This window comes from Ranitomeya imitator, chromosome 4 (genome assembly GCF_032444005.1).
Source record: "Ranitomeya imitator isolate aRanImi1 chromosome 4, aRanImi1.pri, whole genome shotgun sequence".
NCBI lineage: Eukaryota > Metazoa > Chordata > Amphibia > Anura > Dendrobatidae > Ranitomeya > Ranitomeya imitator.
Window position 1 is genome coordinate 398,028,027 of NC_091285.1, and position 23,253 is coordinate 398,051,279.

The window sequence follows — 23,253 nt, forward strand, 5'->3', positions numbered from 1 at the left end:
GTCCTCCATAAAGTATAACGCACAACCCATAGTCACCCATAAAGCATAATGCACCCCCATAGCCATACATAAAGTATAATGCACATCCTATAGTAATCCATAAAGTATAATGTACAGCCCTTAGTCAGCCATATAGTATAATGCACCCCATATGCATCCATATAGTATACTGAACAGCCTATAGTCATCCATAAAGTACAGTATAATGCATTTTATGTTAGATACAATTTTTGAGCAGAGTATACCAGGAGTGTCAAACTGCATTCCTCGAGGGCTGCAAACAGGTCATGTTTTCAGGATTTCCTTGCATTGCACAGGTGATAATTTAATCACCTGCAGAGAATGATTCCAGCACCTTGTGCAATGCTGAGGAAATCTTGAAAACACGCATGGTTTGAGGCCCTCGAGGAATGCAGTTTGACACCCCTGGAGTATACAATATTTATTCCTATCAGTATAGAAGAGTTTGTAGCCTCTTGGCTGCTTGTCATAAGAGAACATTTTAAGCCAAAACAAAACAGATAGTAACTGGTATGATAACATTTGATTAACTAGATTATATCCATTGGACATTCCTCTCAGCCTAAGAGGACAGGGGCTACCTATTATCCTAGTAACATGTAATTTCGCAGCTTCAGTAACAATCTGTATGATATAAACTAAGCGCCATCTTGTCTAAATAGATGGTATCCACGGTGCTTACCCGCCTCTCCGGATCAGGAAATTCCCGATCTCCCTTCCCCTTAATAGTAGCCTGTGACTTATGGATTCTAGCAAATCCCATGAGCTTCTCTGAAAGGAGTCTCGGATGCCAACGCCATTTTGGATGGAAGATTTTCTCTTGGCGGCTGCTTATTTTCTCCGGTTTTCCTGCTGCAGGTCATAATGTTTAGGGCCGCGAATCCCCTCACTGCATGGCAAAGGTGTAGGGTACAGGCTTTTACTTTGTGTCTCCCAAGCGTGGTATATTACGGGGGTATTACAGGATTTTTGTAGCGGTTGAAGCAGCAGCGTTGAGCTGAGAATCTTCCTCACATGCCTGCCAGGCCACGAGTCCCAAAACATGATATAATTATTAGTGACATGAACACATCATGACTTAACATACTTAATCCTGGACATTTTTTGACACTGTGGTCTCCATCCATAAAATTCAATATTGTTCATGCATTATAACTGCAAAGACTAAAAACCAGCCAAATATTTTCTTCCCTTCTAGCATGCGGAAATCGTCTATCCGACATTAGCATTGGCTCGCGCATTGTTGGTGGGAGAGATGCCCAACCTGGGTCCTGGCCATGGTTAGTCAGCATCCAGCAACCGATAGATGAAGACACCTTTATACACCTGTGCGGAGGCTCAATCCTTAACACTCACTGGGTTGTGACAGCTGCTCACTGCTTCAAGTACCATGAAGAGTAAGAACCCCCTTCACGCTCTTTGTAATACAGAATGTAGTAAGGTTCTTAGGGAATTCCTAGGGTTTAGGCCTCATTCAGATGTCTGTTTTCATGTACGTCTTCTATCCATGTTTTTCACAGAACACATACCCATTGCAATCTGTGGGGCTGTTGACAAATTCAAATTTTTTTGCAGACCAAGTGATCCACAAAAAATCACGTGCATATGCTCGTTGTTGATCCAAATCATGGATCAAATTTACCTTTACAAGTCTATGGGTCCATGATAATCACGGATAGCAAACAGATGTCATCAGTGTGCCTTCCGTGCGCTGTCCGTGATTAACATTGTAAGAGAAGGTTTAATTTTTTTTATTTTTTTTCATCTGTGAAAATCACTGATGAAACACTAATGGCAAAAACTGACATACTGACCAAACACTGATGACACTCGGATCCAAAACACCAATGAAATAATGGTCTTTACACACGAGAGTCTGAATGAGGCCTAAATGCTGAAGGTTGGTTTAGGCTTTATGCATAGTATGGATACTGTATGGCGACACACTGAGAATTTATGGCTGTTCTCCATCCCGTTATGATATTGGAACCATACAGTAAATCCTTAAAGGGGTTGTCAGTATTTCCAATAAAAGTCTGCAGTCATTCTACGTGACTGGAGACTTCTGAATCCCTACAGTGTGAGCACCGCACGCTCTGCTATTGCTGATGAGACCACAAGTAAGAAATTTGCATGATTACATCCACATTCCGACTAGACTTGCTCGGCCTTGCTCAGTACTTTTATAGTGATTGAGGCCAAGCACGTCTAGTCAAAATGTGGCTGGAACAATACAATTCGCCTACTTGCGGTCATGTGACTGCCTGCTCTAGCTGGCAATACCGGAGAATCCTGACAGCTTGAGGTAAAAGGATTCAGAAATTTGTAGTCACATACAGTCATGGCCAAAATTATTGACACCCCTGCAATTCTGTCAGATAATACTCATTTTCTTCCTGAAAATGATTGCAAACACAAATTATTTGGTATTATTATCTTCATTTAGTCTTAAATTAAAAAACACAAAAAGAATTGTCCTAAAGCCAAATTGGATATAATTCCACACCAAACATAAAAAGGGGGTGGACAAAAGTATTGGCACCGTTAGAAAAATCATGTGATGCTTCTCTAATTCGTGTAATTAACAGTAACTGTAACTTACCTGTGGCACCTAACAGGTGTTGGCAATAACTAAATCACACTTGCAGCCAGTTGACATGGATTAAAGTTGACTCAACCGCTGTCCTGTGTCCTTGTGTGTACCACATGGAGCATGGAGAAAAGAAAGAAGACCAAAGAACTGTCTGAGGACTTGAGAAACCAAATTGTCAGCAAGCATGAGCAATCTCAAGGCTACAAGTCTATCTCCAAAGACCTGAATGTTCCTGTGTCTACTGTGCGCAGTGTCATCAAGAAGTTTAAAGCCCATGGCACTGTGGCTAACCTCCCTAGATGTGGATGGAAAAGAAAAATTGACTAGAGATTTCAACGCAAGATTGTGCGGATGTTGGATAAAGAACCTTGACTAGCATCCAAACAAGTTCAAGCTGCCCTGCAGTCCGAGGGTACAACAGTGTCAACCCGTACTATCCGTCGGCGTCTGAAAAGTGACTGTATGGTAGGAGACCCAGGAAGACCCTACTTCTTACCCCGAGACATAAAAAAGCCAGGCTGGAGTTTGCCAAGACTTACCTGAAAAAGCCTAAAATGTTTTGGAAGAATGTTCTCTTGTCAGATGAGACAAAAGTAGAGCTTTGTGGGCAAAGGCATCAACATAGAGTTTACAGGAGAAAAAAAAGAGGCATTCAAAGAAAAGAACACGGTCCCTACAGTCAAACATGGCGGAGGTTCCCTGATGTTTTGGGGTTGCTTTGCTGCCTCTGGCACTGGACTGCATGACCGTGTGCATGGCATTATGAAGTCTGAAGACTACCAACAAATTTTGCAGCATAATGTAGGGCCCAGTGTGAGAAAGCTGGGTCTCCCTCAGAGGTCATGGGTCTTCCAATGACAATGACCCAAAACACACTTCAAAAAGCACTAGAAAATGGTTTTGAGAGAAAGCACTGGAGACTTCTAAGGTGGCCAGCAATCTGGAGACTTCTAAGGTGGCCAGCAATGAGTCCAGACCTGAATCCCATAGAACACCTGTGGAGAGATCTAAAAATGGCAGTTTGGAGAAGGCACCCTTCAAATATCATGGACCTGGAGCAGTTTGCCAAAGCAAAGAAGAATGGCCTAAAATTCCAGCAGAGCATTGTAAGAAACTCATTGATGGTTACCGGAAGCGGTTGGTCGAAGTTATTTTGGCTAAAGGTTGTGCAACCAAGTATTAGGCTGAGGGTGCCAATACTTTTGTCTGGCCCATTTTTGGAGTTTTGTGTGAAATGATCAATGTTTTGCTTTTTGCTTCATTCTCTTTTGTGTTTTTTCATTTAAGACAAATTAAATGAAGATAATAATACCAAATAATTTGTGTTTGCAATCATTTTCAGGAAGAAACTGAGTATTATCTGACAGAATTGCAGGGGTGTCAATACTTTTGGCCATGACTGTAGAATCAACAGACCAGGCTACCCCTTTAACTCAGACATATTGACTATTTGCTCAATTCAGATATAATGATCAGATTTATGTATTTTGTTGACATAAAAGAAATATAACATTATTTATTTATAATAAGACCTTAAAGGGGGTGTACCAGTTAAGGAAATCTTAGTCTCTGAACACATTTTTTTTTTTTTTTTTTTAAAAAGCAAACTATTATTATTATTATTATACATTTTTATAGCGCCATTTATTCCATGGCGCTTTACATGTGAATACGGGGCAAATATAGACAAATACATTAAACATGAGCAGATAACAAGGCACACGAGTACATAAGGAGGGAGGACCCTGCCCGCGAGGGCTCACAGTCTGCAGGGGGTGGGTGAGGATACACTAGGAGAGGGAAGAGCTGGCTGTACGGCTGTTCAGTAGGTTGAGGATCACTGCAGGCTGTAGGCTTGTCGGAAGAGATGAGTCTTCAGGTTCTTTTTGAAGGTTTCTATGGTAGGCGCAAGTCTGATGTGTTGGGGTAGAGAGTTCCAGAGTATGGGGGAAGCACGGGAGAAGTCTTGGATGCGGTTATGGGAAGAAGAGATGAGAGGGGAGTAGAGAAGGAGGTCTTGGGAGGATCGGAGGTCGCGTGTAGGTAGGTACCGGGAGACCATGTCACAGATGTATGGAGGAGACAGGTTGTGGATGGCTTTGTATGTCAGTGTGAGGGTTTTGAACTGGAGTCTCTGGGCGATAGGAAGCCAGTGAAGGGCTTGACACAGGGGAGAGGCTGGGGAATAGCGGGGGGACAGGTGGATTAGTCGGGCAGCAGAGTGTAGGATGGATTGGAGTGGTGCCAGAGTGCTAGAGGGGAGTCCAGAGAGTAGGAGGTTGCAGTAGTCGAGGCGGGAGATGATAAGGGCATGCACTAGCGTTTTTGCAGTGTTGCGGTCAAGGAAAGCACGGATCCGGGAAATATTTTTGAGTTTGAGACGACAGGAGGAGGCAAGGGCTTGGATATGTGGCTTGAAAGAGAGGGCAGAGTCGAGGATCACCCCGAGGCACCGGGCGTGTGGGACTGGGGATAGTGAGCAGCCATTGACATTGATGGATAGGTCTGGTGGAGGGGTAGAGTGAGATGGGGGAAAGATGATGAATTCTGTTTTGTCCATGTTCAGTTGTAGAAAGCGAGCAGAAAAGAAGGCTGAAATGGCAGACAGACAACCAGTTTACTCACCTTTCCCAGGTTCAGCACTAAGTCTCCACCACTGCTCCCGGTATCTGATATTGGCTATGGGCTGGCATCATGCTTACAGAACCACTGAGCACAGTGATTGCCTGCTGTGTTGCCATATGACACCAGTGCTGCAGCCAATGTGAGATACCAGGAGCAGCAGCGGAATCTCAGTAGTGGACCTGGGGATGGTGAGGAAAGTGAATTTTCATATACATATATAACTAAAAGATTTTCTGAAAAGATACAACACATTTCTATCTATGTCCTGTACAACTTAATGTAGGAAGTGAAAAGTGACATTTCCATAATTAATTTGAAAATGAAATGCAGGTTACAATATACAAAAAGGACAAACACCTTTTAGGCTAGGGCTACAGGGTGACTTGTAGCTGTGTAACATAAGATCAGTGTTAAGTTACTAAAACACAATAATAGTGTGGTTGCATTGCGCTTGTCAAGGTGTTATGGCCACAAACCCTGCTGGATTCTGTGTGGCAGCCATAAGGGCTCATGTAGACGACCATATTGTTGGTCCAAGTGCAATCCGACAAAACATTGTATTTGACCAGGACCAGTGTTAGTCTATGGGGCCGTGCACATGTCTAATTTTTATCTTGGACAGAGTCTGTCCGAGGAGAAAAAAAATCACAATATACACAATTTGCATCCAATATTTAGATCTCATCTTCAGATGTCAGATTTTCACGCACTGACATAATGTAGAAGATGGATACCTTTTTTTCCATCTTGTTCTCACCCCAAAAAATTGGATCACAGTGATGACACTCTAATCAGACTATGATCAGAATGTGATTAGCATAATCAGACCAATTTTCTCAAGTGAGAGAAAATACGGTTGTGTATCCCTAGCCTCTCATTAGCTGTAACGCTTAATGATCAATAGCCTCTATTCACTGTATAGCTCTAGCTTTATTTTACTTTTCTCATAGTGCCAGTTTAGCATATATAATTGCTTATGTCCTCTGATATCATCATTTCTATTGTTTTAGCAATGTCTACTCTTGGAGGCTCGTTTTTGGAATCCATCAACTGTCAGTTTTTGACCCAGAAACTGAGATTCGAGGCATTTCTCAAAAGATTATACATGAGAATTATGACCTTGAAACAGAAAAAAATGATATTGCCCTGCTGTCTGTGGATCGGCCAATAAGTTACAACAGATTCATTCAACCAGCATGCCTTCCTCAGAAAACGTCAGATGTTTCATTCAAGACTGATTGCTACATTGCAGGCTGGGGTGTGGTGGAAGAAGAAGGTATATCTGATATATATATATATATATATATGCATATTGTTTATTTTTGAGCATGCAATAACTAGCAAAAATGGAAGCAACAATATCAATCAAGAGACAAATGTTAAGTAAGAGGGTATTAGGAAGTATAATGATATAGTAGGGAAGGTGTGGAGTCTATTATACGGTGTGCAGGTCAGTACACAGTGTGGATGGTTGTATGGGGTCCATTATATTGTGTGGAGAGTTGTATGGAGGCCAGCATATATGTGAGGGCTGTGGGGACCATCATACTGTATGGAGGTCTGTGTGGAGCCATGATATTGTGTGGTAGGATGGGGAGAGTATTCCCTTAAGGAATAGCTTGAAATGGACTCTGAGTCAGGTGAAAACTGTGTCGCAGTTACTAAATATTAAAGGCGGGTAAGAAGCTGGTACCAGGACGCGATAAGAGGAGGACATTTGAGCCGCGCAATAAGCGTGTGAGCATCCCCAGAGTAGAGATATCTGAGAGTGTCTTGGTACCAGAACAAGTTGTTGGTCAAGCACTGAAGTGCAGACTTCATCAGTCAAGACCCAATGTTCAGACTTCGCCAGTGAAGACCCAGCATCCAGACTCCACAGGTAAGCTCTGAAGAAAGGACCCTGATCATTGGATGGGATGGAATGTCTGTCATGCTGAAGAGAAGCTTTGGGTGAATTGGGCTGTTACTTCTGGCACATGTGTACGGGAAAGGGTGCAGGTCAGGCCTGTGCTTCAGAGAATGAAGGCAGCCAGTGAGACGAACACACTAAGCATCAAGTGACTTACATATTGGGGACATGCGGCACAGCGTGAAGTACCGGTGACCCCCATTAATGCCAGTGTAACAACCAGAGGTCTCTAGACAAACATGCTGGTGACAGACTGAGTATTAGATGTGATGCCTGTTAACCCCTTCATGACCCAGCCTATTTTGACCTTAATGACCTGGCCGTTTTTTGCAATTCTGACCAGTGTCCCTTTATGAGGTAATAACTCAGGAACGCTTCAACGGATCCTAGCGGTTCTGAGATTGTTTTTTCGTGACATATTGGGCTTCATGTTAGTGGTAAATTTAGGTCAATAAATTCTGCATTTATTTGTGATAAAAACGGAAATTTGGCGAAAATTTTGAAAATTTCGCAATTTTCACATTTTGAATTTTTATTCTGTTAAACCAGAGAGTTATGTGACACAAAATAGTTAATAAATAACATTTCCCACATGTCTACTTTACACCAGCACAATTTTGGAAACAAAATTTTTTTTTGCTAGGAAGTTATAAGAGTTAAAATTTGACCAGCGATTTCTCATTTTTACAACGAAATTTACAAAACCATTTTTTTTAGGGACCACCTCACATTTGAAGTCAGTTTGAGGGGTCTATATGGCTGAAAATACCCAAAAGTGACACCATTCTAAAAAATGCACCCCTCAAGGTGCTCAAAACCACATTCAAGAAGTTTTTTAACCCTTCAGGTGCTTCACAGCACATTTAACTTTTTAGTCACAAAAATTATCTTTTAGCAACATTTTTTTTATTTTCCCAATGGTACAAGGAGAAACTGAACCACGAAAGTTGTTGTCCAATTTGTCCTGAGTACGCTGATACCTCATATGTGGGGGTAAACCACTGTTTGGGCGCACGGCAGGGCTTGGAAGGGAAGGAGCGCCATTTGACTTTTTGAATGAAAAATTGGCTCCACTCTTTAGCGGACACCATGTCACGTTTGGAGAGCCCCCGTGTGCCTAAAAATTGGAGCTCCCCCACACGTGACCCCATTTTGGAAACTAGACGCCCCAAGGAACTTATCTAGATGCATAGTGAGAACTTTGAACCCCTGGGGGCTTCACAAATTGATCCGTAAAAATGAAAAAGTACTTTTTTTTCACAAAAAAATTCTTTTAGCCTCAATTTTTTTCATTTTCACATGGGCAACAGGATAAAATGGATCCTAAAATTTGTTGGGCAATTTCTCATGAGTACACCGATACCTCACATGTGGGGGTAAACCACTGTTTGGGCACATGGTAAGGTTCGGAAGGGAAGGAGCGCCATTTGACTTTTTGAATGAAAAATTATCTCCATCGTTAGCGGACACCATGTCGTGTTTGGAGAGCCCCCGTGTGCCTAAACATTGGAGCTCCCCCACAAATGACCCCATTTTGGAAACTAGACCCCCCAAGGAACTTATCTAGATGCATATTGAGCACTTTAAACCCTCAGGTGCTTCACAAATTGATCTGTAAAAATGAAAAAGTACTTTTTTTTTCACAAAAAAATTATTTTCGCCTCAGTTTTTCATTTTCACATGGGCAATAGGATAAAATGAATCCTAAAATTTGTTGGGCAATTTCTCCCGAGTACGCCGATACCTCATATGTGGGGGTAAACCACTGTTTGGGCACACGGCAGGGCTCGGAAGGGAAGGCGCGCCATTTGACTTTTTGAATGGAAAATTAGCTCCAATTGTTAGCGGACACCATGTCGCGTTTGGAGAGCCCCTGTGTGCCTATGCATTGGAGCTCCCCCACAAGTGACCCCATTTTGGAAACTAGACCCCCCAAGGAACTTATCTAGATGCATATTGAGCACTTTAAACCCCCAGGTGCTTCACAGAAGTTTATAATGCAGAGCCATGAAAATAAAAAATAATTTTTCTTTCCTCAAAAATGATTTTTAGCCTGGAATTTCCTATTTTGCCAAGGGTAATAGGAGAAATTGGACCGCAAATGTTGTTGTCCAGTTTGTCCTGAGTACGCTGATACCCCATATGTGGGGGTAAACCACTGTTTGGGCGCACGGCAGGGCTCGGAAGGGAAGGCACGCCAATTGGCTTTTTAAATGGAAAATTAGCTCCAATCATTAGCGGACACCATGTCACGTTTGGAGAGCCCCTGTGTGCCTAAACATTGGAGATCCCCCACATATGACCCCATTTTGGAAACTAGACCCCCAAAGGAACTAATCTAGATATGTGGTGAGGACTTTGAACTTCCAAGTGCTTCACAGAAGTTTATAACGCAGAGCCATGAAAATAAAATAAAAATTTTATTTTCTCTAAAATGATTTTTTAGCCTGCAATTTATTATTTTCCCAAGGGTAACAGGAGAAATTTGACCCCAAAAGTTGTTGTACAGTTTCTCCTGAGTACGCTGATACCCCATATGTGGGGGTAAACCACAGTTTGGGCACATGTCGGGGCTCAGAAGGGAAGTAGTGACTTTTGAAATGCAGACTTTGATGGAATGGTCTGCGGGCGTCACGTTGCGTTTGCAGAGCCCCTGGTGTGCCTAAACAGTAGAAACCCCCCACAAGTGACCCCATTTTGGAAACTAGACCCCGAAAGGAACTTATCTAGATGTGAGGTGAGCACTTTGAACCCCCAAGTGCTTCACAGAAGTTTATAACACAGAGCAGTGAAAATAATAAATACGTTTTCTTTCCTCAAAAATAATTTTTTAGCCCAGAATTTTTTATTTTCCCAAGGGTTACAGGAGAAATTGGACCCCAAAAGTTGTTGTCCAGTTTCTCCTGAGTACGCTGATACCCCATATGTGGGGGTAAACCACTGTTTGGGCACACGTCGGGGCTCAGAAGGGAAGTAGTGACTTTTGAAATGCAGACTTTGATGGAATGGTCTGCGGGCGTCACGTTGCGTTTGCAGAGCCCCTGGTGTGCCTAAACAGTAGAAACCCCCCACAAGTGACCCCATTTTGGAAACTAGACCCCCCCAAGGAACTTATCTAGATATGTGGTGAGCACTTTGAACCCCCAAGTGCTTCACAGACGTTTACAACGCAGAGCCGTGAAAATAAAAAATCATTTTTCTTTCCTCAAAAATGATGTTTTAGCAAGCAATTTTTTATTTTCTCAAGGGTAACAGGAGAAATTGGACCCCAGTAATTGTTGCCCAGTTTGTCCTGAGTACGCTGATACCCCATATGTGGGGGTAAACCACTGTTTGGGCACATGTCGGGGCTCGGAAGTCAAGTAGTGACGTTTTGAAATGCAGACTTTGATGGAATGGTCTGCGGGCGTCACGCTGCGTTTGCAGAGCCCCTGGTGTGCCTAAACAGTAGAAACCCCCCACAAGTGACCCCATTTTGGAAACTAGACCCCCCAAGGAACTTATCTAGATATGTGGTGAGCACTTTGAACCCCCAAGTGCTTCACAGACGTTTACAACGCAGAGCCGTGAAAATAAAAAATCATTTTTCTTTCCTCAAAAATGATGTTTTAGCAAGCAATTTTTTATTTTCTCAAGGGTAACAGGAGAAATTGGACCCCAGTAATTGTTGCCCAGTTTGTCCTGAGTACACTGATACCCCATATGTGGGGGTAAACCACTGTTTGGGCACACGTCGGGGCTCGGAAGGGAAGGAGCACCATTTGACTTTTTGAATAAAAGATTGGCTGGAATCAATGGTGGCGCCATGTTGCGTTTGGAGACCCCCTGATGTGCCTAAACAGTGGAAACCCCTCAATTCTAACGCCAACACACCCCTAACCCTTATCCCAACTGTAGCCGTAACCCTAACCACAACCCTAACCCCAACACACCCCTAACCCTAACCACAACCCTAATTCCAACCCAACCCTAACCCTAAGGCTATGTACCCACGTTGCGGATTCGTGTGAGATTTTTCCGCACCATTTTTGAAAAATCCGCGGGTAAAAGGCACTGCGTTTTACCTGCGGATTTACTGCGGATTTCACCTGCGGATTCCTATTGAGGAATAGGTGTAAAACGCTGCGGAATCCGCACAAAGAATTGACATGCTGCGGAAAATACAACGCAGCGTTTTCGTGCGGTATTTTCCGCACCATGGGCACAGCGGATTTGGTTTTCCATAGGTTTACATGGTACTGTAAACCTGATGGAACACTGCTGCGGATCCGCAGCGGCCAATCCGCTGCGGATCCGCAGCCAAATCCGCACCGTGTGCACATAGCCTAATTCTAAAGGTATGTGCACACGCTGCGGAAAACGCTGCGGATCCGCAGCAGTTTCCCATGAGTTTACATTTCAATGTAAACCTATGGGAAACAAAAATCGCTGTACACATGCTGCGGAAAAACTGCACGGAAACGCAGCGGTTTACATTCCGCAGCATGTCACTTCTTTCTGCGGATTCCACAGCGGTTTTACAACTGCTCCAATAGAAAATCGCAGTTGTAAAACCGCAGTGAAATGCGCAGAAAAACCGCGGTAAATCTGCCATAAATCCGCAGCGGTTTAGCACTGCGGATTTATCAAATCCGCTGCGGAAAAATCCGCAGAGGACCAGAATACGTGTGCACATATCGAAACCCTAACCCTACCCCTACCCCTAACCCTACCCCTAACCCTACCCCTACCCCTACCCCTAACCCTACCCCTAACCCTACCCCTAACCCTACCCCTACCCCTAACCCTACCCCTAACCCTACCCCTAACCCTAACCCTAACCCTAGTTCTAACTCCAACCTTAGTGGAAAAAAAAAAAAATTCTTTATTTTATTATTGTCCCTATCTATGGGGGACAAATGGGGGGGTCATTTACTGTTTTTTTATTTTGACCACTGTGATAGATTATATCACAGTGATCAAAATTCACATTGGAACGAATCTGCCGGCCGGCAGATTCGGCGGGCGCACTGCGCATGCGCCCGCCATTTTGGAACATTGCGGCGCTCGGGGAAGAAGACGGACGGACCCCGCCAGGATCGGTAAGTATAAGGGGGGGAGATCAGGGCACAGGGGGGGGAGATCAGGGCACGGGGGGGCGTCGGAGCACGGGGGGGAGGGATCGGAGCATGGGGGAGAGTGATCGGTGTGCGGGCGGGTGGATCGGTGTGCAGGGGGGGTGGATCGGTGTGCAGGGGGGGTGGATCGGAGCACGGGGGGGATCGGAGTGCGGGGGGGTGTGATTGGAGCACGGGGGGAGCGGACAGGAGGACGGGGGAGCGGAGCACAGGACGGAGGGGAGCGGGCCACAGATCGGGGGGCTGGGGGGGCGATCGGAGGGGTGGGGTGGGGGCACATTAGTATTTCCAGCCATGGCCGATGATATTGCAGCATCGGCCATGGCTGGATTGTAATATTTCACCATTTTTTTAGGTGAAATATTACAAATCGCTCTGATTGGCAGTTTCACTTTCAACAGCCAATCAGAGCGATCGTAGCCACGAGGGGGTGAAGCCACCCCCCCTGGGCTAAACTACCACTCCCCCTGTCCCTGCAGATCGGGTGAAATGGGAGTTAACCCTTTCACCCGATCTGCAGGGACGCGATCTTTCTGTGACACAGCATATGCGTCACAGGTCGGATTGGCACCGACTTTCATGACGCATACGCTGTGTCACAGGTCGGGAAGGGGTTAAGCTGAGATGTACAGGGAACAGTAGTCACCTAATTGCTAGTTAATAAGTACATGTGTCACAGCAAAGAAGAAAAATGCAGATAGCACTCACCAGTACTTAAAACTTCATCCTTTATTCAAACTTTAAAATGTCATGGCTAGAGGAACAGGTTGCTGGGATGTGCGAGCTGGTGTAAGACGACGGCCGTTTCGTGCCACTTAGCGCTTCAACGGGATAAGTGAAAATGCCAATCATACAAATATGCACTCACAAACAACGGAGTGGAACACCAGAAAATAAAGGAAGCAAAAACCAAATAGGAGAGGATGAGGGGACAGTACAAAGACCTTTCTGATGATCTTTTAATCATAGACCTGAGACAGGGACAAGGGGGCATCCTCTACGTCTGGAGGAAAGAAGGTTTAAGCATAATAACAGACGCGTATTCTTTACTGTAAGAGCAGTGAGACTATGGAACTCTCTGCCGTATGATGTTGTAATGAGTGATTCGTTACTTAAATTTAAGAGGGGACTTGAGACCTTTCTGGAAAAGTATAATGTTACAGGATATATACACTAGATTCCTTGATAGGGCGTTGATCCAGAGAATTAGTCTGAATGCCGTGTGTGGAGTCGGGAAGGAATTTTTTTTCCCCAATGTTGAGCTTACTCTTTGCCACATGGTTTTTTTTTGCCTTCCTCTGGATCAACATGTTAGGGCATGTTAGATTAGGCTATGGGTTGAACTAGATGGACTTAAAGTCTTCCTTCAACCTTAATAACTATGTATGTAACTATGTATGAGAATATACACAGATGAATCATCAAGCAACAGTCTTTAGAATAACACACCAAACACTTCCTCAAACAAACAACTCCTTAACTCCAGAATCAGGCAGTATAAAACTAGCACTGGCAATCTCAGTTGCTAGAGGAAAGTGTACATAGCAGAGGGGAGTGGCAAACACTGAACAGCTGAGACCATCAAAACAGGAAGGCTTCTGGGGTACTCAACTGAACAAATTTACCCCTGCACTGCTAGCAGAAACCTGCACTGTTTAATATGATGGTGAAGTGCTTCTAATCAGTGCTGGAGTACGTAAAATCAGACACCATGGTTTTCTGGCCCCCCCTCTGCCGCGGTAAACCCGTGATAACATGTACAGTACAGACCAAAAGTTTGGACACACCATCTCATTTAAAGATTTTTCTGTATTTTCATGACTATGAAAATTGTACATTCACATTGAAGGCATCAAAACTATGAATTAACACATGTGGAATTATATACTTAACAAAAAAGTGTGAAACAACTGAAAATATGTCTTATATTCTAGGTTCTTCAAATTAGCCACCTTTTGCTTTGATGACTGCTTTTGCACGCTCTTGGCATTCTCTTGATGAGCTCCAAGAGGTAGTCACCGGGAATGGTTTTCACTTCACAGGTGTGCCCTGTCAGGTTTAATAAGTGGGATTTCTTGCCTTATAAATGGGGTTGGGACCATCAGTTGTGTTGTGCAGAAGTCTGGTGGATACACAGCTGATAGTCCTACTGAATAGACTGTTAGAATTTGTATTATGGCAAGAAAAAAACAGCTAAGTAAAGAAAAATGAGTGGCCATCATTACTTTAAGCAATGAAGGTCAGTCAGTCCGAAAAATTGGGAAAACTTTGAAAGTGTCCCCAAGTTTAGTGGCAAAAACCATCAAGTGCTACAAAAAAACTGGCTCACATGAGGACCGCCCCAGGAAAGGAAGACCAAGAGTCACCTTTGCTTCTGAGGATAAGTTTATCTGAGTCACCAGCCTCAGAAATCACAGGTTAACAGAAGCTCAGATTAGAGACCAGGTCAATGCCACACAGAATTCTAGCAGTAGACACATCTCTACAACAACTGTTAAGAGGAGACTTTGTGCAGCAGGCCTTCATGGTAAATAGCTGCTAGGAAACCACTGCTAAGGACAGGCAACAAGCAGAAGAGACTTGTTTGGGCTAAATGACACAAGGTATGGAGATTAGACCAGTGGAAATCTGTGCTTTGGTCTGATGAGTCCAAATTTTAGATCTTTGGTTCCAACCACCATGTCTTTGTGCGATGCAGAAAAGGTGAACTGATGGATTCTACATGCCTGGTTCCCACCATGAAGCATGGAGGAGGGGGTGTGATGGTGTGGGTGTGCTTTGCTGGTGACACTGTTGTGGATTTATTCAAAATTGAAGGCATGCTGTTATGGCTGGCAATCAGGCAACACAGCGTGCAGTAATCAGCGCACATACAGAGATCTGGCAATAACCAAAAACAATAGGACGAGCTCTGAGACGTGGAATCTCTGTAGACTGCAGTACCTGATCTATCCTCACACAACTATAAGCAGCAGTGGATTGCGCCTATCACTACCTATGCAACTCGGCACTGCCTGAGGAGCTGACTAGCCTGAAGATAGAAATACAAGCCTGACTTACCTCAGAGAAATACCCCAAAGGAATAGGCAGCCCCCCACATATAATGACTGTTAGCAAGATGAAAAGACAAACGTAAGAATGAAATAGATTCAGCAAAGTGAGGCCCGATATTCTAGACAGAGCGAGGATAGCAAAGAGAACTATGCAGTCTACAAAAACCCTAAAACGAAAACCACGCAAAGGGGCAAAAAGACCCACCGTGCCGAACTAACAGCACGGCGGTGCACCCCTTTGCTTCTCAGAGCTTCCAGCAAAAGTTAATAGCAAGCTGGACAGAAAAAACAGAAAACAAACTAGAAGCACTTATCTAGCAGAGCAGCAGGCCCAAGGAAAGATGCAGTAGCTCAGATCCAACACTGGAACATTGACAAGGAGCAAGGAAGACAGACTCAGGTGGAGCTAAATAGCAAGGCAGCCAACGAGCTCACCAAAACACCTGAGGGAGGAAGCCCAGAGACTGCAATACCACTTGTGACCACAGAAGTGAACTCAGCCACAGAATTCACAACAGTACCCCCCCCTTGAGGAGGGGTCACCGAACCCTCACCAGAACCCCCAGGCCGACCAGGATGAGCCACATGAAAGGCACGAACAAGATCTGGGGCATGGACATCAGAGGCAAAAACCCAGGAATTATCTTCCTGAGCATAACCCTTCCATTTGACCAGATACTGGAGTTTCCGTCTAGAGACACGAGAATCCAAAATCTTCTCCACAATATACTCCAATTCCCTCTCCACCAAAACAGGGGCAGGAGGCTCCACAGATGGAACCATAGGTGCCACGTATCTCCTCAACAACGACCTATGGAATACATTATGTATGGAAAAGGAGTCTGGGAAGATCAGACGAAAAGACACCGGATTGAGAATCTCAGAAATCCTATACGGACCAATAAAACGAGGTTTAAATTTAGGAGAGGAAACCTTCATAGGAATATGACGAGAAGATAACCAAACCAGATCCCCAACACGAAGTCGGGGTCCCACACGGCGTCTGCGATTAGCGAAAAGCTGAGCCTTCTCCTGGGACAAGGTCAAATTGTCCACTACCTGAGTCCAGATCTGCTGCAACCTGTCCACCACAGAATCCACACCAGGACAGTCCGAAGACTCAACCTGTCCTGAAGAGAAACGAGGATGGAACCCAGAATTGCAGAAAAATGGAGAGACCAAGGTAGCCGAGCTGGCCCGATTATTAAGGGCGAACTCAGCCAACGGCAAAAATGACACCCAATCATCCTGGTCAGCGGAAACAAAACATCTCAGATATGTTTCCAAGGTCTGATTGGTTCGTTCGGTCTGGCCATTAGTCTGAGGATGGAAGGCCGAGGAGAAAGATAGGTCAATGCCCATCCTACCACAAAAGGCTCGCCAGAACCTCGAGACAAACTGGGAACCTCTGTCAGAAACAATATTCTCAGGAATGCCATGTAAACGAACCACATGCTGGAAGAACAAAGGCACCAAATCAGAGGAGGAAGGCAATTTGACCAAGGGCACCAGATGGACCATTTTAGAAAAGCGATCACAGACCACCCAAATGACCGACATTTTTTGAGAAACGGGAAGGTCAGAAATGAAATCCATCGAAATATGTGTCCAAGGCCTCTTCGGGACCGGCAAGGGCAAAAGCAACCCACTGGCACGTGAACAGCAGGGCTTAGCCCTAGCACAAATTCCACAGGACTGCACAAAAGCACGCACATCCCGTGACAGAGATGGCCACCAGAAGGATCTAGCAACCAACTCCCTGGTACCAAAGATTCCTGGATGACCGGCCAGCACCGAACAATGAAGTTCAGAGATAACTTTACTAGTCCACCTATCAGGGACGAACAGTTTCTCGGCCGGACAACGATCAGGTTTATTAGCCTGAAATTTCTGCAACACTCTCCGCAAATCAGGGGAGATGGCAGACACAATGACTCCTTCCTTGAGGATACTCGCCGGCTCAGATAACCCCGGAGAGTCGGGCACAAAACTCCTAGACAGAGCATCCGCCTTCACATTTTTAGAGCCCGGAAGGTATGAAATCACAAAATCAAAACGAGCAAAAAATAACGACCAACGGGCCTGTCTAGGATTCAAGCGCTTGGCAGACTCAAGATAAGTAAGGTTCTTATGATCAGTCAAAACCACCACGCGATGCTTAGCACCCTCAAGCCAATGACGCCACTCCTCGAATGCCCACTTCATGGCCATCAACTCTCGGTTGCCCACATCATAATTACGCTCAGTAGCAGAAAATTTCCTGGAAAAGAAAGCACATGGTTTGAACACTGAGCAACCAGAACCTCTCTGTGACAAAACCGCCCCTGCACCAATCTCAGAAGCATCAACCTCGACCTGGAACGGAAGAGAAACATCAGGTTGACACAACACAGGGGCACAGCAAAAACGACGCTTCAACTCCTGAAAAGCTTCCACGGCAGCAGAAGACCAATTAACCAAATCAGCACCCTTCTTGGTCAAATCGGTCAATGGTCTGGCAATGCTAGAAAAATTACAGATGAAGCGACGATAAAAATTAGCAAAGCCCAGGAATTTCTGCAGACTTTTTAGAGATGTCGGCTGAGTCCAATCCTGGATGGCCTGAACCTTAACCGGATCCATCTCGATAGTAGAAGGGGAAAAGATGAACCCCAAAAATGAAACTTTCTGCACACCGAAGAGACACTTTGATCCCTTCACGAACAAGGAATTAGCACGCAGTACCTGGAAAACCATTCTGACTTGCTTCACATGAGACTCCCAATCATCTGAGAAGATCAAAATGTCATCCAAGTAAACAATCAAGAATTTATCCAGATACTCACGGAAAATGTCATGCATAAAAGACTGAAAAACAGATGGAGCATTGGCAAGTCCGAACGGCATCACCAGATACTCAAAATGACCCTCGGGCGTATTAAATGCCGTTTTCCATTCATCTCCCTGCCTGATTCTCACCAGATTATACGCACCACGAAGATCAATCTTAGTAAACCAACTAGCCCCCTTAATCCGAGCAAACAAGTCAGAAATCAATGGCAAGGGATACTGAAACTTAACAGTGATCTTATTAAGAAGGCGGTAATCAATACACGGTCTTAGCGAACCATCCTTCTTGGCTACAAAAAAGAACCCTGCTCCCAATGGTGACGACGATGGGCGAATATGTCCCTTCTCCAGGGACTCCTTCACATAACTGCGCATAGCGGTGTGTTCAGGTACGGACAAATTAAATAAACGACCCTTAGGGAATTTATAATAATAATAATAATTTTATTTATATAGCGCCAACATATTCCGCAGCGCTTTACAAATTATAGAGGGGACTTGTACAGACAATAGACATTACAGCATAACAGAAATACAGTTCAAAACAGATACCAGGAGGAGTGAGGGCCCTGCTCGCAAGCTTACAAACTATGAGGAAAAGGGGAGACACGAAATTTACTACCAGGAATCAAATCGATAGCACAATCACAATTCCTATGCGGAGGTAGGGCATCAGACTTGGACTCTTCAAATACATCCTGAAAGTCCGACAAGAACTCTGGGATGTCAGAAGGAATGGATGACGAAATAGACAAAAATGGAACATCACCATGTACTCCCTGACAACCCCAGCTGGTTACCGACATAGAGTTCCAATCCAATACTGGATTATGGGTTTGTAGCCATGGCAACCCCAACACGACCACATCATGCAAATTATGCAGTACCAGAAAGCGAATAACTTCCTGATGTGCAGGAGCCATGCACATGGTCAGCTGGGCCCAGTACTGAGGCTTATTCTTGGCCAAAGGTGTAGCATCAATTCCTCTCAACGGAATAGGACACCGCAAAGGCTCCAAGAAAAATCCACAACGTTTAGCATAATCCAAATCCATCAGATTCAGGGCAGCGCCTGAATCCACAAACGCCATGACAGAATACGATGACAAAGAGCACATTAAGGTAATGGACAAAAGGAATTTGGACTGTACAGTACCAATAACGGCAGAGCTATCGAACCGCCTAGTGCGTTTAGGACAATTAGAAATAGCATGAGTAGAATCACCACAATAGAAACACAGTCTGTTCAGACGTCTGTGTTCTTGCCGTTCTACTTTAGTCATAGTCCTGTCGCACTGCATAGGCTCAGGTTTACTCTCAGACAATACCGCCAGATGGTGCACAGATTTACGCTCGCGCAAGCGACGACCGATCTGAATGGCCAAGGACATAGACTCATTCAAACCAGCAGGCATAGGAAATCCCACCATTACATCCTTAAGAGCTTCAGAGAGACCCTTTCTGAACAAAGCCGCTAGTGCAGATTCATTCCACAGAGTGAGTACTGACCACTTCCTAAATTTCTGACAATATACTTCTACATCATCCTGACCCTGGCATAAAGCCAGCAGATTTTTCTCAGCCTGATCCACTGAATTAGGCTCATCGTAAAGCAATCCCAGCGCCTGGAAAAATGCATCAACATTACTCAATGCAGAATCTCCTGGTGCAAGAGAAAACGCCCAGTCCTGTGGGTCGCCGCGCAAAAAAGAAATAATAATCAAAACCTGTTGAATAGGATTACCAGAAGAATGAGGTTTCAAGGCCAAAAATAGCTTACAATTATTTCTGAAGCTCAGGAACTTAGTTCTGTCACCAAAAAACAAATCAGGAATCGGAATTCTTGGTTCTAGCATCGATTTCTGATCAATAGTATCTTGAATCTTTTGTACATTTACAACGAGATTATCCATTGAGGAGCACAGAGCCTGAATATCCATGTCCACAGCTGTGTCCTGAAGCACTGTAATGTCTAGGGGAAAAAAAAGACTGAAGACAGAGCTAAGAAAAAAAAATGATGTCAGGATTTCTTTTTTCCCTCTATTGGGAATCATTGGTGTGGCTCCTTGTACTGTTATGGCTGGCAATCAGGCAACACAGCGTGCAGTAATCAGCGCACATACAGAGATCTGGCAATAACCAAAAACAATAGGACGAGCTCTGAGACGTGGAATCTCTGTAGACTGCAGTACCTGATCTATCCTCACACAACTATAAGCAGCAGTGGATTGCGCCTATCACTACCTATGCAACTCGGCACTGCCTGAGGAGCTGACTAGCCTGAAGATAGAAATACAAGCCTGACTTACCTCAGAGAAATACCCCAAAGGAATAGGCAGCCCCCCACATATAATGACTGTTAGCAAGATGAAAAGACAAACGTAGGAATGAAATAGATTCAGCAAAGTGAGGCCCGATATTCTAGACAGAGCGAGGATAGCAAAGAGAACTATGCAGTCTACAAAAACCCTAAAACGAAAACCACGCAAAGGGGCAAAAAGACCCACCGTGCCGAACTAACAGCACGGCGGTGCACCCCTTTGCTTCTCAGAGCTTCCAGCAAAAGTTAATAGCAAGCTGGACAGAAAAAACAGAAAACAAACTAGAAGCACTTATCTAGCAGAGCAGCAGGCCCAAGGAGAGATGCAGTAGCTCAGATCCAACACTGGAACATTGACAAGGAGCAAGGAAGACAGACTCAGGTGGAGCTAAATAGCAAGGCAGCCAACGAGCTCACCAAAACACCTGAGGGAGGAAGCCCAGAGACTGCAATACCACTTGTGACCACAGAAGTGAACTCAGCCACAGAATTCACAACAGCATACTGAACCAGCATGGTGTCCACAGCATCTTGCAGCGGTATGCTATTCCATCCGGTTTGCGTTTAGCTGGACCATCATTTATTTTTCAACAGGACAATGACTCCAAACACACCTCCAGGCTGTGTAAGGGCTATTTGACCAAGAAGGAGAGTGATGGGGTGCTACGCCAGATGACCTGGCCTCCACAGTCACCAGACCTGAACCCAATCAAGATGGTTTGGGGTGAGCTGGACCGCAGAGTGAAGGCAAAAGGGCCAACAAGTGCTAAGCATCTCTGGGAACTCCTTCAAGATTGTTGGACGACCATTCCCGGTGACTACCTCTTGAAGCTCATCAAGAGAATGCCAAGAGTGTGCAAAGCAGTCATCAAAGCAAAAGGTGGCTATTTTGAAGAACCTAGAATATAAGACATATTTTCAGTTGTTTACACTTTTTTTGTTAAGTATATAATTCCACATGTGTTAATTCATAGTTTTGATGCCTTCAGTGTTAATGTACAATTTTCATAGTCATGAAAATACAGAAAAATCTTCAAATGGGAGGGTGTGTCCAAACTTTTGGTCTGTACTGTATGTAAAGAAAACATTGAATAAGGTATTGCATATAATGCAGTAAGTTTAAAGGGACACTGTCACCTGAATTTGGAGGGAACAATCTTCAGCCATGGAGGCGGGGTTTTGATTCACCCTTTCCTTACCCGCTGGCTGCATGCTGGCTGCAATATTGGATTGAAGTTCATTCTCTGTCCTCCGTAGTACATGCCTGCACAAGGTAATCTTGCCTTGCGCAGGTGTGTACTATGGAGGACAGAGAATGAACTTCAATCCAATATTGCAGCCAGCATGCAGCCAGCGGGTAAGGAAAGGGTGAATCAAAAACCCCAAAACCCCGCCTCCATGGCTGAAGATTGTTCCCTCCAAATTCAGGTGACAGTGTCCCTTTAATAGAAAACTGTGTTATCTATATTATTATTACCCATATTTTGTGTATATATAAATCTGTGATGCTATACAAGCTGTGATACTTTCAAAAGGGGGTGGTACTAGGTACTAACCATGCAGAGTGCCCAGGTTGAAAAGTTCCAGGGGGCCGAATACTTTCGCAAGGCACTGTATATGGATTGACTTTATGGTGTCCTATACCATGAGTTATACATATAATATTGTTTAATTTGCAGCCACTGAACCATCGGATATTCTTCAAGAAGCTCAAGTGCAGTTGATTCCTAATAATAAATGCAATAGCCCTTCATGGTATAATGGTGATGTGGGTGTCTACAACCTATGTGCAGGCTATGAAAAAGGAGGCATTGACAGTTGCCAGGTAATCACATGTGATGAAATGTAGTAATTTATATTTTTAAGATCCATATATAAATATTCTTCAGATATGTGCATTGATATATTTCTTTTCTATCCCTATAGGGTGATAGTGGAGGACCACTGATGTGCAAGGAACCCAATGCAAGGATATTTTCAGTGGTAGGAATAACCAGCTGGGGATCAGGCTGTGCACAAGCACGAAGCCCCGGCGTTTATACATCTACCCAATACTTTCTGACCTGGATATTGGAAAAACTTGAATCCATCCCCTCTTGGGGACAAGTCTAAAAAACAGGAATCATAGTTACCAATAATAACACCTTAAACTTGTTTTCTTGAAAAATAAATTACATTTACATAAGCATTTTCTGGTATTGTTTAGTGTGGCTGCCAACATTCCTTGGAGCACGGTGTTGCAAGTTAGGCTGCATCTCTTTCATCTAAACAATGCCTCTTTGAAGGACAGAAAGAGTCTAGAAAATAGAGATGGGCGAACCTGAACAATAAAGTTCGGTGTCCATACTGAACACCTACTATTTGGGCACAGACCCCGAACACAGACTTCACCAGGAAGTCCATGTTAGGCTATATGCAAAAGTTGTGAATTTGTTGCATTTCCACAGCGTTTTTTTCCAAGCGGAACTGCTCCAAAAATGCAATGGATTCAGGGGTGGATTAAGGGTAGCCAGGGCCCCGGGGCTGTTCAGACACTGTGGGTCCCCCCGGTCATGTGACGGGGGTCATGTGACGGGGGTCATGTTATACCTGAACCAGATTATTCCAGAAAAATGGCCGGGCCCTACTCTACTGTAACCTATTAAATATTTGTTAAAATATGAAATACAATTTAAGTATATTTTGACCAATATCACATACAAGGAACAAATACCACCGCACCATGTCAAGACCACATATTACCACCACTTGGTGACCAAATAGCACATACAAGTTACAAATACCAC

The 23,253-nt window shown here is 44.3% G+C and overlaps 1 protein-coding gene across 1 annotated transcript; it reads left to right on the forward strand.

The window, feature by feature from the left end:
* Window positions 1-1,179: 1,179 nt before the first annotated feature.
* On the forward strand, window positions 1,180-22,591 carry LOC138674141 (acrosin-like; the record flags this gene model as incomplete). The annotated part of the gene is made up of 4 exons (XM_069762061.1): window positions 1,180-1,418; window positions 6,250-6,515; window positions 22,147-22,292; window positions 22,394-22,591. Coding segments are annotated over 4 exons (837 nt in total), but the record flags the coding sequence as incomplete, so codon positions are not given.
* Between the last annotated feature and the right edge of the window lie 662 nt (window positions 22,592-23,253).